Source organism: Hippopotamus amphibius, chromosome 8 (genome assembly GCF_030028045.1).
Source record: "Hippopotamus amphibius kiboko isolate mHipAmp2 chromosome 8, mHipAmp2.hap2, whole genome shotgun sequence".
Taxonomy (NCBI): domain Eukaryota; kingdom Metazoa; phylum Chordata; class Mammalia; order Artiodactyla; family Hippopotamidae; genus Hippopotamus; species Hippopotamus amphibius.
The window spans coordinates 104,743,072-104,762,498 of NC_080193.1; the positions used below are offsets into that span (position 1 = coordinate 104,743,072).

A 19,427-nucleotide genomic window follows, 5' to 3' on the forward strand; every position below is an offset into this window, starting at 1 on the left:
TTGTAAGGTTTAGTGGGACAACTTGAATTTGAAGGATCATAATTGTTTAAACAAAAACCTGTATTATTTTAGTATTGCTTGGTAAAGGGTTTAAAATATTTCCAAGTAAACTTGATTTCAACTTAGCAGATTGTCTTTTTTCAAAAGGTATTTTTGTTTGGAAAGCAAGGAACAGATGGATAGTTCCCAGCAAATGTAGGACCAATTGTCTTCCTTGTTATTTAGCTCTCTTGCCAAATGATCATACTTTGCTGCAAATGAAAACTCAGAGTAATAACATAACACTCTGAGATGTCTATGATATGTATTAGATAGAATCATTTAATGAAAAATCTAATTATAAGAGCAAAACTAAAGTACTTATACTTTTAAAAATTTATGTTTGTGTGTATATTTTATTATAAATTCATAAGACATTCTGAAAATAACAAGGAATTTTATCAGATTAATTTGATAAAATTGAAAAAATTTAAAGTAACCAATTGTAAAAAAAAAATACAAAGTTTTTCAAGACTGATAAACTTTGTATACATCCTCCACTTTGGAGAGTAAAAAGTTGAAAGAAATGTGAAACTCTATGACACTTAGGAGGTGGGGGGAGGGGAAATGTTGGCTCCTGCATTTTTCTTTATTTTGGATGAAAAAAATCTTCTATACATATTATGAAAGAAAAACAACTGGTGGGACAATAATAAACACAGCTGCTTCTTTAGATGTGATTGAAAGTTTAATGACCTTTTTTTTTCTTTTTTTCTTTTAACAATTTTACATTTTTAAGCCAATTCTATTCTGGCTGCCTGCCTGGAGGCCTTCCAGTCGATTGACATGGAGGTTCAAGAGGGGATCCATCCTTGCCTGGGAGCAGTGGACCTGATTCCCATTTACCCTCTCTCTGGTGTAGGAGTGGAAGAGTGTGGAGCTATGGCCAGAAGTAAGAGAAAGTTTGGGGTAGTGTGTTATTCCTTAATGGAAACCGTTTTTACCAATCAGAACAGCTTGTGACAATATAATCACCCCTCAGTTCCCTGGGAAAAGTTGACCTTGAAGAATTGTATCAACAATAAGCTTTCATGGGTTGCAGTGGCACACTGTGTCTTTGTGACTCATCCGTCCACTCTCCACCCCACGACGCTATGGAACACTAAATGCTGTGGGATGCAGCAGATCAATCATTGTGTCCCTTACAAATTCATGATAGACCATGAGGAAACAACAGTAATTTCTAATGAGTTCCTTAGACTCTTCAGGGCAGAACGATGGTGCGTTTCGCCCATCTGTGTCCTATTTTCTTGAGCAGGGGTAATGATGAGGTTGAAAACCCACTTAAATGTTAACTCCTACCCCTTTTTCCTCTGATTTTTTTTTTCTTTTTCCCTTGTGCACAACTCTCTTTAAGATTTTCTTTAGAACTGAACTGTCACATGCTTGAGTTCAGCCCCAGGGATAAGTTTAATTTGGAAAATTTGAGCTATGTCACTTGAGGTGTTTTTGAATAAAGCAAATTGGGAGAAAAGAAAGACCTTTTGCCTGGACTGTCTAGCTGGTTAATTATGAGATGCAGAGACTCATGACCTTTGGGGAAAAGTCCACCTTAGGATGATTGCAGATGTCTCTGTATGACCTCAGAAATCCTCTGTGGTGTTGCCCCATTTTTAGGTAATAGGGAAATGTCTAACATTTGGGTTGTAGATTTGGACTGTAGCTGAGCTACGTCAAGCACTAGAAATATGAAACAAGACTCGTTTCCAAAGGTGTACCTCACTGCTTGTGCTGCATTTTAACATGACCTGACAATCGGTGGATTATTTCCCAGAGGACTCTTGGCCCAAAATTTGCTTTACTTTTCATCTAAGAATGAGTTAAAATTCAGCAGGGGGAAGATACATTTCACACAAAAATGAAGAGTTCAGAATTGTCCAGACCAGAATAATGATTTTAATTGTCTTCAAAACAATTATGTTCAATTACATTAAATCTCAAATTAGCTAGTACATGAAGTTCTTCATTACATCGGGACTAGTCCACCCCAGATGTTCGGCCAGTGTAGGAGACAGTTGACAACAGGAGGGTCTGGACACAGTATTTCTCCCTTTCTTTGCCCTTTTGCTTCATTGGCAGCTACTGTACCTCATGATTTAAACATGGACATTTCTAATTAAATGAGAGCTCAGCTGCATTCTTGAACTAATTTATAACATTCGATTTGAAATGTAATAGCTTCAATCTTCATCTGATTAAAAACAGTCATATACATGTACATGGTTACTATTTTGATGCTCCAACATGCAGTTTTTATTTTTACATTCTCCTTTCTACACAGCTGTTCATCTAATATCATCCAATTTTTTTAAAGTTTTTTTTTTTTTTATAACAGCATGCTCAGGCATTCTTATGAGGCAGAAGTATTCATATTCTAGGATCTCACTGTTCTCAGAACAGTGATGGGATGTTTTTCACTAGAGTAACCCCTTCTCAGGGAAACCACATTAAAACAATAATTTAACTAACTTCCTTTGGGAGGAAGGGCAATGCAGAGCATTCCAGTGACATAGAAGATAGTTAATATTGACATGTGTAATTCATGTATGTTTTATATGCAAAAATTTTGAATTATGTATTAATATTTCAGAGCTTTTTGATATCAGCTGGAAACTTGCTTATTCCTTAAGGAAGGGATTCTTAAAGTAGGGTCCAAAGTTGGTATCAGGGGACTGGTAATCAACGTGAAAATCACTCACAAGTTTTTATGATGTGCATTTGTGTACACATATGTAGGTACAGACACACATAATTTTGCATATAATTTTAGTTTAGGAACTTCCAGAATAAATGGCACAGCATGCAGAGTCCTAGAGGAAGCAGCCAGGGCTTGAGGACCTGTGAAGGGCTGCATTGTGGCTGGTTGGAACTTAGAGATGGGGTGGGGTAGGATGTTAAAAAATGAAGCTCCAGAGGTAATCAGAGGTGAGGTCATGAAGTCTTGTATGCTAGGATAAGGAGTTCAAACCTTATCATCCTAAAGGCAGTGGAAACTGCTGAAGAGTTTAAGAAACAGTCTATGACTGGCTTTGAATTTTAGAAAGATTACTTTGCTTGAATGATGGAGGATGGATGAGAAGCAGGCAGACCAGTTGGGAAAGGTGATAGTGGCCTAGGATAATAGAGGATGGAGAGAATGGGGGGACTCCATAAGAGGTTGGGGTGTGGGGAGCAAAGCAGTGAAGGTGTCTGTCTCCACTTACAGATGCTGCCATGTAAAAAAGGAGACACAGATCTAAAATATATTTGTTTAAAGCTTATAATTTAAAACAATGTTTTGGACTTTGGTTTTCATTTTCTGTAAAACCACGCTTGATCTATTTAGGCTCTGTTTCATTTTTATCTGTATTAAGTCTCTAAAATTTTTCTCCTCCTCCCTTCCATTCTTCCCTCTCTCCCTTCCTTCCTCTCTTTGCTTCTTTTTGCTGTTATCAGAATGATACATGAACATGGTTAAAAGTGAAATCTACAGGGTTTGTTTCCCCAACTCTAAGACCTACATAACTTCCCCTTCCTCCTCACTCTGCACACACTTCAGTTTCCTTCTCCCCTGAGCCAAGTACTTTGAACTCTTCTGCCTTATTATTTAGGATTCAAATCCAGATATCCGAATATCATACCTATGTTGGTACTTCTTGGGTTTTTTTTTAGTGTTAGTCAATTGTCTATTGACTTCTCACTGCGGAAGATGAGAATTTAGTTTCCTTTCACCCCACCCCTCACACCCCCCCCCCCACACACACGTTTCCCACTTCCTAATTCTCCTTCCTCCCCATATAATTATATCTTGGAACAATATTTAGTGGTCGCATTATTGTAACTATGTAAACATTATTCACAGTGAAGCATTATTATTTTACCCTTCCTGTATAGCTTTTTCTTTTTGCTGGAATTGATCATTATCTTTTTGATTTTTACTTACTTTTTTTATATACTTACTACTGATTTAACCCAGACTGTCAAAATGACATCTCTCCATGCATTCAGATAGAACACACCATGTATTGACTGTTCTATAAATTTCATCTTCTTAAAGAACTATCTTTTAGGGGAATTCTCTGATGGTTCAGTGGTTAGGACTCCACGCTCTCAGTACTAAGGGCCTGGGTTCGATCCCTGGTCAGGGAACTAAGATCCCACAAGCTGTATAGTGCAGCCAAAAACAAACAAAAAAACAAACTATCTTCTAGAACTCTCTCATCTGGTTCAATTAGGACCAATTACTCTCAGTTTGTTGTGGATAACTGTCATCATGGCATTTCGCATTACTGTTTTCCGGGGTGTTCCCTTCATCTTTCTCCATTTTGGATACTCTGGTTCCTGAATCCCATATCTTTTCTTTTTTCCCCCTTATTTTATGTCCTTGTTTTGGTGGAACATATCCTCTGCTAGCTTTCTAAGAAAAAGCAGGGGTGGGGTGGCGGGGAGAGTAGGTTTTTGAGAACTTACATGTCTGAAAATGCCATTACTCTACCTTCACACTCAAGTTTTAGTCTGGCTGGTTTCCTTTATTTTGAAGACATTGTATCAATTCTTATTTCCATGTTGCTGTTGAGACTTCTGAAGCCATTATGATTCCTGATCTTTGTATGTGACCTGTCACTTTTCTCTGGAAGCTTGTAATAAGATCTTCACTTTGTTCCTAGTGTTCTGGAATTTCAGTGATGTGCCTTTGTATGTGTCTGTTTTCATTCATTATGCTGGACACGTGGTAGGTTCTTTGAATCCTTGAAATTTGTCCCCAGTGCTGGAAATTCTCTTGAGTTATTCCATTGATGATTTCTTCTGTTTTCTCAGTTCTTTCTGGAAGCCCCCTAATTTGAGTATTGGAACTCTTGTATTGGTTCTCTACACTTACTTTTCTCTCTCTCTTGTTATATCGCTTTGTATTTTTATAATAATTTCTTGCAAATTTCCTCTACTTTATATCCCAAGCCTTCAATAAGTTTTTCATTTCCTCTGTATTAATTTCCGAGTGCTTTTATTTACGCTCTGAGTGGTCATTTTAATTTATTATTCTAATTAATGTCCTGCTCATGTCTTATGAATACAGTATCCATGAATAATTTTTGACAGTTTCTTCTTTCTGCATGATATCTGTTCCCCACCCCTAGGTTGCTCTCTCCTGTTTTTTTTTTTTTAATAAACTGATTGATTGATTGATTGATTGGCTGCGTTGGATCTTTGTTGCTGCGCACAGGCTTTCTCTAGTTGTGGCGAGTAGGGGCTACTCTTCATTGTGGTGCGTGGACTCCTCATTTTGGTGGCCTCTCTTGTTGCAGAGCACGGGCTCTAGGCGCAGGGACTTCAGTAGTTGCAGCACATGGGCTCAATAGTTGTGGCTCACGGGCTCTAGAGCGCAGGCTCAGTAGTTGTGGTGCACGGGCTTAATTGCTCTGTGGCACATGGGATCTTCCCAGAGCAGGGATCGAACCCATGTCCTCTGCATTGGCAGGCGGATTCTTAACCACTGCACCACCTAGGAAGTCCCTCTCCTGTTTGTTTTAAAGACTTCCCTCAGATGTCAGGTGATTGTTGGTTGGCTGCTTACTCTAAGAGTGGACACTAAAAGACTGAAAGGATAATCTGAGTGTGTAGGTGGGGTTTGTCAGCTATAGGCCAATCTGTCTGGATTGTGTCTATGATAATGTTATAGAAATGTTCCTATTTCAGTATCTTTGGGGTCTTTCCTTTTGGGCTGTTCAAGTTTCTTAGAGAAGGATCCTCCAGTCTTCAGCCTGGAGTCCAGACACAGCTGTCCATGATTTAGAAGTTGAGTTGCAGAAGAGGGCTGGAAGACTCTCAGCATTGAGTGTGTAAATGTTCCCTTAATCCTCCTCTTTTCATGAACGCCCCCCCGCCGCCCGCCACCCCCCCCCCCCCCCCCCACCGTATCCCCTAGCCCAGACACCTAGTGTTTTACCTCTTGTGTCTTCTGCCAGTTGCCTGTCTGTGTGGAGCGGGTGGGATCTAACTGCTGCTTAAACAGACTTTCCACCAGTCTCCCTGTTTTGAACTATGCCTTTACCTTCTCTCCCAGAGAGAGATCACCAGTTCTGACCATTACCAGGTACCATTGTTCTAAGTCAGGCTGCTTCTCTGCTGTCTGGGGTCTGCTGAATCTCCCGCTCTTCTTATATCTGCTCTCCAAGTTCCAATGCCATTGCTTCCTCTTCCATTTCTATTTGTTTGAGTGAATCAATGCTTTAAAAATAGATCTCTTTACCAACTTTTTCCTGGGGTTTTTGGAAGTGAACGTAAACATTGTAATCTACTCTCCCATCTTTACTTAGAAGTCTCTACTTCTCTAATTCCTCTTGGTGATTTTGATTATCTTAGATCCTTCAAAAACAATGAATTCACCTAATTTGGAACCAAAGGCAAATTTACAGGAACACTTCTTTTTTCTGACTTATAACTCAATATTGAAGGTATTTAGTCTCAATTTCTGGACTTCAGTAAATTTTGTGTAGACAGTTTCTCCAAAGAATTACTGTGGGCCATTGGGCTGTCTATGTGTGTTCACTTTTTCCTTACTCGATGTTTCACGTGCAGGAACCAGTGTTTCTGAAACATGACCTTATTTCTCATGCACACACAAACCTTCCTGAGAAGGACTGAGTGAAGATGGAGGGGAGGGGTCACGGCAGAAGGTGCTCAGGCAAATCGGTGAAAATGGGCTAAACTAACGTGGAGGTTCATAATATTCAGCCTTAAAAGTCTGGACCATAGCTATAAATTTTGTAAATCATATGGAAACTTGCTTTTTGTTTTATGTCATTAATCAAATGAAATAATGTTTATATAATGCTTTATAAATTGGCATTTTTCAGAAGCTTGGAAAGATAAAATGCTAATTAAGTTATATAAATAAAGATTTAGCTCTTACATGATTGATTTTTTTATTTATCTTAAAATATATACTACATTAATGAATTTGATTAGAACTATCAGCCTCGTTAGATGATTTTCCGAGTATTCTTACGGCTTGGAGGACCTATGCCATGACAGATTCACATGACGTCAACACTTGTGTGATGGTCTTAAGACCCTTCGATTGTAAAATACAGATTGTCACAACATGGGCTGATCTGGCAAGTCAGGAACAACTTATCACTTCAAGAATTTTCTACTCTGATTCTCCAGTTGCTATTTATGAGATTGTCTCATAAAACAGCCTCGGATTTTGTTGAGATTAGTCAGTTTCGATGTTGGGTTCTGATATAGTTCTTTCCACCATTAGTACTACCCTCATTGCCGTAGCATAAAAGCAATGGTTGATTTTACAAGCATATGTTAACATCGTGTTAGGACATAGCATTTACTTTGACAATTATAGGATACTGCCACCATATAAAAAGTTAAAAAAAAAAAAAGGATTGAGCATTGGGAAGTACTTAAAATATCAAAATTGATTTCCAGCAACTTGAGTACATTTTAACTGTGAAAGATAGTTAGCAGGTTGTTCATAAATGCATATTGCTACAGGCCTAATAAATGCAACAGGATTATATCAACCACTGTAAACAGAGCTACTAATGAGGAAGGAAAAGGCCAAATGGGAGAACTGGGATAAACTAACCTATTCGTCCATGACCGGCAATTACCAATGCAAACAACTGTAGTTGAAAAAAATGCTCTTTTTCTCTCACTTTGATTGTACAGCAACCTGAAGTCCAAGTAAATTAACCCCACAGGTACCTCTTGGCCAGTGGGGGCCCTGAGCTGGTAGACGGACAATTCTAAGGCCCGTTGCAGCAAGACCAAGCCCCAGCTGCTCATAGTGGTGACTAGCTTGGTAATACATCCTTGTACTGGCTTTCCCTTCTTCCCTGTTTCACTTTTGGTGTATACTGAATAGGTTTTATTGAACATTTTGACAGGAATAAATGTACTATAAGAATCTTCTAATTGTGATGAGTAGGTGGAATGCATGAAATCTTCGCTGCCTGACTGTACATTTCTTGTAATTCTCCCCCAGTCTATAAGTCTGCAGGTTAAAACTGGGAGACCCCCCTCCCCACCACTACTTCACCTAGGGAAGGGGTCTCCTAGAATATTCAGGATTAAGCCATGGGTCACTGCAGGAGATGTTGACATTCACCCCTTACTAGCAGAGGCAACAGCCCTGGGGGCCTCAGAATTTAGGGGTTCTAAGTTTTCTGATTTTCAGCATGTATATATCTCACCTAGAGATTAAATTTATGTTATCACTGATGGTGTTTTAGAGAATTTAGACCCAATAGGGGATTTATAGCAGATAATTGATATGATGCTAACTTTCTGAGCCCAGACCTCTAACCTTGGCTATGCTTTTTCTGAATTCCTTTTCCTTTCCATTCTCTCCTTCCTAGCACATACAGTGACTTCCAGTGTGAAGGCCACTAGGATGAGAAAATTCTGAGGAAATGATATAGTGATGCTAGTGGCATTGATGGACCTATAAGGTTAAGTGCATCAACCCAAGTCTCTGCACACCCGCAGGCACCCACCAGCCCATCCATCTGGTTTCTGCTGGGCAAGCAAGGATGTGCTTCTCAGGAGACCCAGAGCGTGTGATGATAGTGAAGAGGACGACACATGGGTATCATGATATGCTATTATAATAATTATAGCATTGTTATTAATTAGCTTATCATTTGTTGTGTGACTCAAAATTGCATGTATTAAATACCTCACTCTCCAGTTTTAATTAACCAAAAATACATAGTAGGATAATATCTCAAGATGATAATTGTTATGCCTCTCTTCCCCCCATAGCCCACGTGTGACTGTTTCCTGGACAGCCTGAGTTATTTGCTGCTTTGTGGGGTATAGAATTGTTATAGTGAGAATGTGGAAGTAACAGTCAGGGTTCAACCAAAAGGAGAGGGCTTGGAAAAGCATGTTCCAAAATTTATTCCATGGCAATGGAGTAGAGAAAGAAGGAAGGCCACCCCACTCCCTGTTCCCAGGAAGATGAAGGCTTGGGGTGGGGTTTGGGAGGAGAGCATCACAAACAGTACACTTCTTCCCTTCCCAAATCTTGAACCAATTTGACAGTAGAGAGAAGCATGTGAGAAGTGAAAATACTAACTTTATTACTGATAAAACTAACGTGACAGCTGAGCTTACCCACCAGAGAATTAGACAGACCCATCCGGGCAGTTACAGGCAGCACTGGACAGCACAGGCCTGGCCCTGGCAAGCTAATGGCAAGGAGGAGGTGGAGTGGAATGTCTGTTTCCTAAGCTCCTAAGAAGGAAGAAGGGAGGGAGGGGTAGGCCTGTGCAAACCCAGCTTGTCTCCCAAACTCCCCACCAGGGAAGGGATGTTGGGAAGGAGCAAGGCCAATGATTTAATTTCCTAAGCCTGCAGTAGACAAAAGTGCTGCAGACTGGGTGATTTCAACAACAGGAATTTATTGTCTCACAGTTCTGGAGGCTAGAAGTCCGAGATCAGGGTGTCAGCAGGGTTGGTCCCTTCTGAGTGCTGTGCCGCAAGGATCTGTCCCATTTTGGCTTGTGGATGGTCCTCTTCATGTTCACATGGTGTTCTCCCTGTATGTTGTCTGTGTCCAGATTTCCCCTTTTTATGAGGACATCAGTCATATTGGATTAGGGCCCCACTCTATTCCAGTATGTGGTCTCACGTTAACTAATTATACCTGCAATGACCCTATTCCCAGATAAGGTCACCTTCTCGTGTCCTGAGGGCTATGACTTCAACAGATGGATTTTGCAGGGGACACAGTTTAACTCATAACAGCCAGCAAGACCAGCAGAACTCCCTCCATGCGGAAATAAACATCAGTATTGGATTGGAAGCATTTTCCTTCAAAAGGAGATTTAATGCAGTGGGCATGGGTGCTTGGAAATGAGCATCCGCTGAGAGGTGGTAAAAAGGAGAGGGATTGTGGGTAGGGGGATGGGAGGACTTCATCTATTTTGGGGATAAGTGACGAGAGTTAGGGCTAGGCTTGAGACTACTAAGAGATTGTTGAGTGTTGTCAGTGGCCAGTGACCAGGAAGATGGAAGATGTAGGGGAGCCGAACACACACAAGGAGACCAGACTACCTCATGTGAGCTATTTGTTTGATATTTGGAGAGCTGTGGTTGGGTGGAAGAGCCACCTTAACTCTTCCTTGCTGTGGGGAGTGGGCTTTATACTGAAGGCTGTTTACATATTGCTGATACATTGGCCAACAGAAGGATTCCTGGCCATCCTCAAAACTTAGCCATGTCTCATCAGAACTACATTTGGGGGGAGTTTCAGCTTCTTAATATGCCCCCTGAAAGAAAATGAGAAGTCCTTACGAAGGGGGTGCACTATATGGAAGTGACAGGCCCAGTTCCAATTCCACACACACATTAATATGTGTGTGTATATATATGCCCATGAGTTTCTGATCACTGTGATCTAAACAGTTACATCACATTGAATGGCTAGAAAGGGAAGCCAAATGGTAAGTGGAAAGAATAAGAATTTTGGAGCTGAATAAACCTGAGTTCAAACCCCAGATCTTCTACTTAATTGCCAGCTGACTTTAAGAAAATCGTTTAGTGTCGTTTATAGTCTTTTTTGGTTTTATACCTATACAGTGGGGAGTAATACCATCTTGGGAGGGTGATTATGGGAAATAATGCCTGCATGTAAAGCCCCTGGTCCCCTGCCTCCCACCAGTAAAGAGCTGTCACTGCTCTTAGTAATTCTCTGTGGCCTTGTGGAGGGGGTTGCTGAGCAGTTGGGGCCCAGGCTGTCCCCCTCCACCATAAAGAGAGTGGATCCCTCTTCTCTGTTTTGTGTTATCAAGATTCCAAATAAAGTGCCTTTTGAGGAAAGGGATTGCACGACAAGATGTTTGAAAACCACTTGGGCAGGAGATCTCTGAAGTGCTTTCAGCTCTAAAATTCTAAGTCCTATAGCAGACAGTTTCTTTTATATCAGTTCTTCATTTGCGAAATGGTATTCAGCACGTATTTCAGAGAACTGTTATGAAGATAAATGAAGAGGTATTTGTGAACATCCAAACAATGTTGGAGTGCCTGTTATGTTTCCATTTACCATAGTAAATGCTATGGTGACTATAGGGAAGTATAATAGAGTTCCTTCCCCCGAGAAAGCTGGGCCATGAAATCTGCACCTGAGACAGGAGAGAGCACCATAGGACAGAAGAAAACAAGTGACTGAATACAGTGTAAATTGCATATGTTAGGTCACTCAAGAAAGTGGAATTCTTTAAACAAACAATATCATGTCTGCACAAAGTGGTAATTTTATCATCATATTCCCTACAACGGAATAGCAAGCTCTTTGTATACACATCTCCATGGACGTATATGTTATATACAAGGAAATAGTAAGATTCTTGGATTCTTGGATATAAAGATACATGTGAGGGGAGTTCCCTGGTGGCCTAGTGGTTGGGATTCCAGGCTGTCACTACTGTGGCCCAGGTTCAATCCCTGGTCAGGGAACTGAGATCTCACAAGCCATGCAGTGCAGCCAAAAATAAAATAAAATAAAATAAAAATAAAGACATATGTGTAAAATGTGTCCCAGACTACTAATATATCATATATTTTTATGGATACCTATACTGCCATGAAATTATATGGTTTACTAAGGGTTTGGGGGCACATAATTCTTATGTCTATGATAAGGATAGAGGATAGGTCCAATTCTTTCATTCTATAGCTAGAAAACAGACCTAGAAACATTAAGAAACTTACCCATAGTTTTCCATCTAGACAGCAGCAGAACAAAGGATCCTCACAACTGTTTATTTACTCGACCTTGCCTCGAACTTTTTATTAATTTTCTTTTTCAAAATTTCAAACATTACAGGTAAGGTTAAAGTTCACCTCTGTCCACCAGCTACATTCCTGGTTCCCTGAACCACCCCTGCCAAGTTATGGTATAGTATGCTCATACTCAATCCAGAATTTTCCCCATGCTTTTATTTGTACCTACGTATATACTCATAAATCCAATATAGTATTTCTTGTACGTGTTTGTAGTATAAATGCTATTGTACATAACTTTTAAGCAATTTTTACTTCATTTTTGTATTGAAGTATAGTTGATTTATAATGTTATTTTCAGGTATACAGCAAAGTGCTTCAGTTTTATATATATGTATGTATACATACATACATGTATATATACACATATACACACATAAATTTTATGTATATATATATCCTATATACATTCTCTTTCAAATTGTTATACTATAACTTTTTTATTCAGCAAGATATCTTGGAAATCTACCTATGGTGTTCCATAGAGCTCATTCCTGCTGTATAGTTATCATGGTATGCATATATCACATTTTTTCTATTCCCCTATTTATAGACATTCAGATGTTTCTTATTTTTTCCAGTACAAATAATGTAGCAGTGAATAATCTTGAATATACTTTCCGGTATACAAATGTAAGGATTTCTTTAGAGCAATATAAAAAGAATGGAATCATTAGGTACAAACATTTCAAAATACTTTTACAGATTAATTTTTATATGAAAATTAATTAAGTGCCTATCATGACCTCATTTCCATGAATACATAACAAATTTTTTCTTTGCATTTTATTTTTTACTGCCATGCCAATGGTAAATTGACAGCTCAGAGACACAAGTGAAATTACTTTCTCTTAGCAAGTACTGTTCATTTTGAATTATAGATGCTGTTATCAGCATTGCATTATTTGTAAGTTTATTTGTCCTTTAGAAATGAAACATGATAGAGTAAACAGTAGCATCCAGTGATAGCAGAGTTTTGTTTTCCCCCCTAAATTGTTTTCTGCTCCCTCAAGAAAGAACAGGCAACAGAATGTGTCAGTAGAAATGCAATTTAGGACTTGATCTTGTTTTTCAGCCTAATGTTTCTCTTCTTTCATCATAAAGATCAGCTGCATTTTATTTTTCTCCAGTCCTTAGAATAACATCCAGTTCTAGTCAGCATGTTTAATGTACTTCTCAATGATGTTCTAGCACAATAAATTTTTGTATCTCGTGCATGTGTACATATGGTAAAAATTTCTCCAAGTTCTAGCCATGTGGGGGAGGAATATTGCGGTTGCTTTGTTAATGCAGTGTTTGTGTTGGAGTGGTTACGGCCCCGTGCTTTAACTCTCAGCGCTGGGCGTAATGAGATGGCTTTGATGGTGGCGTAAGAGTCTGGTGGGATGGTCACAGCTTCACACTTCAAAGCCGAGCATATGGGGTGAATACTGGGTAGCTTTGTGCTCTTTGGGGATGGTTGGGAGACAATTCTTAACAGCTCTGTTTAATGAAGACATTGGAAAAGAAACACTCCATCTTTAAAATAATTTTGAATTGCAAAAAGAAATTTCCACCCCCCCCCCTTCCATAGACTAAACTAAGAATAATTTTTCCTAGTCTGCACTTAATTAGAGGCAGTGCAGCATCACAACTACGCTGTATTTTCAAATGTCTTCTTTTTCAAAGTACTGTAGCAAGATTAATCGGCCAGTTTTATTTTAGGTATGTGTATGAATTCAGGCAAAAACTTTTAGGGCTATCTGTTTTACCATCTGAGAGATTTTTATGGCTTCTGGTAGAGAATCTTTTTTATCCTTCTCATTAAAAAATACATAAATAAAAAAATCAACTAAACAAAAAACTTGGCTATATTAAGAGAGCTATACTAAAACTAGAGAGGATTCTTGTAAGATTTCAAGTCTAGCACCCAGTTTAATTTTTAGATTCTGTGCTTTTTTCCCCTCTGCTTTTTATTGAGTATGAGGTGATGGGGTTGAAAAATACTCTTTTTGATTGGTATGTACTTATGAGAATGTGTCAGTAGACTATTTTGAGTATCGTTAGAGTTCTGGTTTAAAAATAATAATAATAAGCCACACTTTCATACCACGGGCCACAGGAAATAGAATTTATCTATTCCTAGAGGAAAAGAAGTGACAGGCTTGAGATTTTTCCTAACTCTGCATTTTGCTGTCAAAAATGTAACAAAACCAAGCATATCAGTTATGTTCCTTGAGCTGCTAAAATGCAATTCTGTTTAACAGTTAAATCTCAACTCCATTTATACTAGTAGTCCTAAAATGCTCCTGAAAGAAACAAAAGCAGAGGGGGAAAGAACGATATCAAATACCTCTGTAGACATGAGGTGCATGCTAACGTAAGGCAGGTGAATACATTTAACGAAGTGGATTCTTAAATACTGTCTTAAATATTGTACGTTCTCAATGAAATACTACCTTTCAGCCACAGTTAGGTCTGTTACAGGCTCAGAAATAAACATTTGTGTTAAGGATACGAAGCTGAAACTTCCTGTGTCATTGTGCTGATCTGCCTTTTGCGAAGAGGAATAACCAAACTCATAGAAGTCTCTAAAGTTAAGGCTGAAAGTGATAGACATGCATGTGTAGAAATGGCTAAAAATCATTTTGAGTATATAAAATCAGCCAACCATAAAGGCTAAATTATATTTTAAAAAAACATTGTCATTAAATCAGCCTTTTTAGAATATGACTTGTGAAAATGGAAAGATCAGAGGTACTAATAATAGTGGTGGGGAATACTTGTCAAGAATGGAAACAAAACTAGAAAATATTGGTCTTTAACAGAGAGCCATTTAGGAAGCTGCAGTTTTGCTTTACCTGTTTCAAGCCGGCACGATGACATCATACTCTTGTCAGCACAAGGTGATTCGGATGTTTTTCCTGTCTGACATTACTGACTGTCTCAGGTAGCCCACAGCTGCAGGTGGCTCTGACAGCGGGGGGCTGGAGGACAGCTCGTAAAACACGATGCCAATTGATCACGTTGTTTCTCACTAGGGATACGTCGCACTCCTGGTCTTAAACCCTGTTCTCATTTTGTTAGCATAGTGACCCTTTATTTCTCCTGTGTAAGTTTGGAATGGATGCTGTTATTCCAGGTTTGCAGCGTCCAACATCTGCAGAGTGCTTAGGAATCAAATTCAATTTATTCAACTTAACAAACATTGATTGTTTAGGGAGTTTGAAACCTAGATGGAGAAACAAAAGTCCACAATCAACTATATAATACAAGTAGATTAGATTTGATGTTGTATCAATAAAAGCTGTAAAATATAATACTACGTGAACATGAGAGGGAGAAATGAATTTCAATGGAGGGGGAGCACGGTGACAAAGCAGGGATAAGCTCAGAAGTTCTGCTTTCTTGGGACTTACTGAAAATGCGAAAAGTCCCTGCTCTGGAAATGCTTGACTCCACTGTCGAGGGAACAATCGCTTTACAGGAAATGAACACAGAACTATGGCTTTAAATAATAAAGCCACTTACCTGAAAGCTGTGAGACATGAGCTTGAAGATTCAAAATTTTTATCTTCTTTAACAGGCCTGTTTGTTTGCACGATGTGAGCATTTGAAATTACAGTGCAGGGGATAATTTTTACGTAGATTAATTGTGAAAATAAAATGATACAATTAAAACCTTTTTTTTTGAATGCAGTTTATATAACAAATAAAATAGTTTGCTAGTAAGTATTCTTCTGACTAAATTTGAGACATTTTTTTGAAATGCAGGCAATCCAAATTTACTCTTCAGCAACTGGGATGAATTGGGAGATTGGGATTGCCATATATACATTACCAATAAGAAAAAAATATCAAATTGTACACTTTAAATATATGCAGTTTATTGTATGTCAATTGTATCTCAATAAAAGTTCCAAAAAATAAATAAATAAAAAATAAATTTACTGGACTTCCTAGGCGGCGCAGTGGTAAAGAATCCGCCTGCCAATGCAGGGGACACGGGTTCGAGCCCTGCCCTGGGAAGATTCCACATGCCGCAGAGCAACTAAGCCCGTGCGCCACAACTATTGAGCCTGTGCTCTAGAGCCCGTGAGCCACAACTACTGAGCGCATATGCCGCAACTGTTGAAGCCCATGCACCTAGGGCCCGTGCTCCACAACAAGAGAAGCCACTGCAATGAGGAGCCTGCACACAATGAAGAGTAGCCCCCACTCGCAGCAACTAGAGAAAGCCCGTGTGCAGCAACAAAGACCCAACGCAGCCAATAAATAAATAAATTTATAAAAAATAAAAAATAAAAAAAAATTTAAAAAAAAAATTTACTCTTCAGCAACGTTACAAATGCCTACCCTCCACCAGCCCTTGGGTTGCAATCATTAGAAACATAAAAGTTACTTCCTTGAGTATAAAGAGTATAGTGTACTGTCTCTATTGCTAAATATCATTTTGGCTTTGGTTGTCTTTTCATTGTATGAGAATAATGAAATATCTTATTTTCTTCATTGGAGAATAAAAATTAAATTTGATTCCTTCCACCATGAATTGGTATCGAAAAGATAATGGAAGAGGAGTGTTGTTAAAATATATGAGGATTTCCAGTAAGTAGGGACATACCAGTTCAGGAAGGTACTCAGAATTTTCAGAATTCAAAACAGTGATGTAGGCTTACAGAGGGGAAAGGAAGCAACATATCCTGGGTACCTCGCACCAGGCATTTTGCTGGATGCTTTTCTTAGTTTATCTAATCTTAAACTCTCTATCCATTCTGTGGGGTAGTTTCTTTTCTTTCTTTTGCTCCTTTCCTCTCTTTTTATCTCCCTCTTTTTTCCTTTAGTTTTATTAAAAGTTTTTAAATCAGGTTCCAAAAGTCATATTATTTCACCCCTGCATATTTAAAATATCTCTAAGCAATATGGACATTTTCTTATATCCCCACAATACCGTTATCACACCTGACAAAATGATAATCTTTCGGTACCATCTAACATCCAGCGTGTAGTCAGAGCAAATGTCTTTCTATGATGGGCTTGTCTGAATCTGGATCTACACATGGTTCACGTATCGAGGTGACTGTTGTATCTCTGTCTCTTTTGCTCTAGCCCAGTTCCCCGCCCCCCTTTTTTCCTCCTGTTCGCTGGTTGCAGAAACTGGATCAGTTGTCCTATGGAATTCCTACATTCTGGATCTGTTTGCTCCCTTGTGGTGTCATTTAATTTGTTTCTTTATCCCTCTCATTTCCTACAAACTTTAAGTTAGCCCCAGAGGCTTGATTGGCTTGAGGTTGACTTTTTTTTTTTTCTTCTGGAGAAAGTTCTTCAAAGGTGGGCTGTGAGCTTCATATGTGTCCTATCTGGAAGCCACAGTGTCTCATTATCTCACATCTGGTGATGCAAAGATGAATTGCCTTTGTTCCTAATTGACTTTTCATGAGGGTTTCATCCATTGATGATCTTTGCCTGAAACAATTATTTTCTTAGGGGCTCCAAAATGGTGATTTTCTAATTATATCATTTCTTCCACATTTATTAGATTTTTCTATTAAAAAATCTTTCTCTCATCAGTTCAGGCTATCTGGCTACCCTGAAACACAGTTTATACAGGAAGGGGAGGATAAATGCTTATTTCTATTCCTTTTAATTGCCAGATTTCTAGTTAAGGAGTTGGTGCTTTAGAGGAAACTTTTTTTTTTTATGATTCTTTTTCATTTTACAGACAGAGAACTTGAGGCTCAGAGATGTCAAAAAATTGTTCAAGATCCCAAACAGCTATTAAGGAGCAGAAATGGTATTCAAACTGATATCTTCTGGCCTCAAAAGCATATGCTATTTCTACTAAACCAAAATGTACCCCTGCCCTAAACACCCCGGTTGCTGACAGCTGGGAGTTGCTATTGCAAGTATCTCCCCCTGCTTTGCCCTTTAAGAACCAGGCTCCAAGAATCCTCCTTTACAGCATTCTGGGCTTTATAAAACTTATCCTATACTCTAGAACTATGGCTCCAAATGGAGGTGCTGGCCTGGTGAGGCCAGGAACTGGGCAGAGCCAGGAAACAGGTCACACTGTTTCTATTTAGAAGGAGAAGCTTTAGCATCACAGTTTGTACTTTAGGCTCCTGTGACAGCCAAAGTGTGAGTCACTCTAAGTTATGATTGGAGCAGATATCAGTGATCTGACCAATATGGAGAGCTGTCAGATGTTAAGATGTCTTAACTAACCCTCCTAAACCATTTTCCCTTTCTTCTGCCACCCCTGCCCTCTGCCATTTCAGATTTGAGGGAAGTACTTAGGTAACTGCCTAAACATCATTTTACAACTCCTAATCCTCTGTTGACTGTATGTGTTCCTGGTAACTGGCCCCACCCACCCCCAGAAGCCCATGGTTCTTGAATATCTTAAAGTAGCATTAAAGAAGTAGAGATCACTTAGTAAATTTGGGAGATTTTCTTGACTTCGTGGGGTCTACAATATCACAGGCTTCTAATGCTGGAATCTCTGCCTGACTCAGAGAAAGAACATTTCCCCAGACTTCATAGAACCCAGAGGTACAAAATCTTTTTTAGTGTCCTCCATATTTCACCCATCCCATCAACATGGCAGTCTACATTAGAAACAAATAAATACCAAAGTACGAAATTACAGTTGGAGAGATTTCCTGTGCATGTTGTGGCTAAAGGCCCCATCTCAGCCTCTGATGTTCCTTGCCAGATAAAGGAGGTCAACACTCCTGCTGTCCCAGGCCAGTACCCAAATTCCCAAATATGTTTTATACATCCAGAAAAAAAAATTATGCTATCTCTATCCTTGTTTACAGGGGACTGTGATTAGTGTGGTGAAAACATGCCATCAGCTACAAACAGCAGTCCCCTGAGAGAGTTCTCTAGGAAAAACAGGAAAGTAATTCCGTAATCTGCCTTGAAAAGATAAGGTCAGAGACAGAATCTAGATATAAAAATGGAAGAAGAGAATGAAAAAACGTCATTCAGTGTAGCCTCCATAAAATTATATTTAAATACTAGGCTGCCTTACAGACGATCTGGCCCAGTGTTGTGATGATGGAAATGTTCTGTATCTGCACTGTCCAATAGGGAGACCACTGGCCATGTGTGGTTATTGAACACTTGAAATATGACTCATGCAACTGAAAAAACTTTTATCACATTTCATTTTAATTAATTAACATTAAAAGTTAGTGGTACATGTAGCTAGGGATTACCATATTGGACAGTGCAGATCTGGCCTTTGTATTCTTAACTTTTTCTTTCTCTTAACAGTATACACAATTTGGGGCTATTATAAAATTGTTCAAAAATTTAAGGTACTGATTTCAGTAATCTTAGTGTTGAATTTTCCTTACAGAATTAGATTTGTAATGGTTTAGAAATTCTAGCCTCCTAGAGGCTAGAATAGGCAAACTTTTATTATTATTATTAAGGAAAATTAATTATTCTCAAAGTGATTCTTAAAATTTGTGTGAATTATATGCTTTAGTGGTGATGGTTACAACAGTGATGGGAATGCACTTCATGCCACTGAACTGTACACTTAGAAATGGTGAAAATGATAAGTTTTGTGTTAAATATATTTTGCCACAATAAGAAAATTATGTGCTTTATTTTCT

At 38.8% G+C, this 19,427-nt stretch overlaps 1 protein-coding gene across 15 annotated transcripts in view; it reads left to right on the plus strand.

The window, feature by feature from the left end:
• Window positions 1-19,427, plus strand: part of FTCDNL1 (formiminotransferase cyclodeaminase N-terminal like) — a 170,166-nt gene that overhangs the window by 43,519 nt on the left and 107,220 nt on the right. For 12 of the 15 annotated variants that reach the window (XR_009055230.1, XR_009055229.1, XM_057747192.1 and 9 more), the window contains one exon: window positions 779-931. The exons of 1 other annotated variant lie outside the window; for it this stretch is intronic. Coding sequence is in view for 11 of the 14 variants with exons in the window: in XM_057747192.1 (XP_057603175.1) it covers window positions 779-931 (153 nt within the window). In the remaining 3 variants the exon portion in view is untranslated. Of the gene's footprint in view, window positions 1-778; window positions 932-8,393; window positions 13,037-19,427 lie in introns of those variants that run through there. 2 more of the 15 variants (XR_009055231.1, XM_057747197.1) reach the window with 2 other exon arrangements.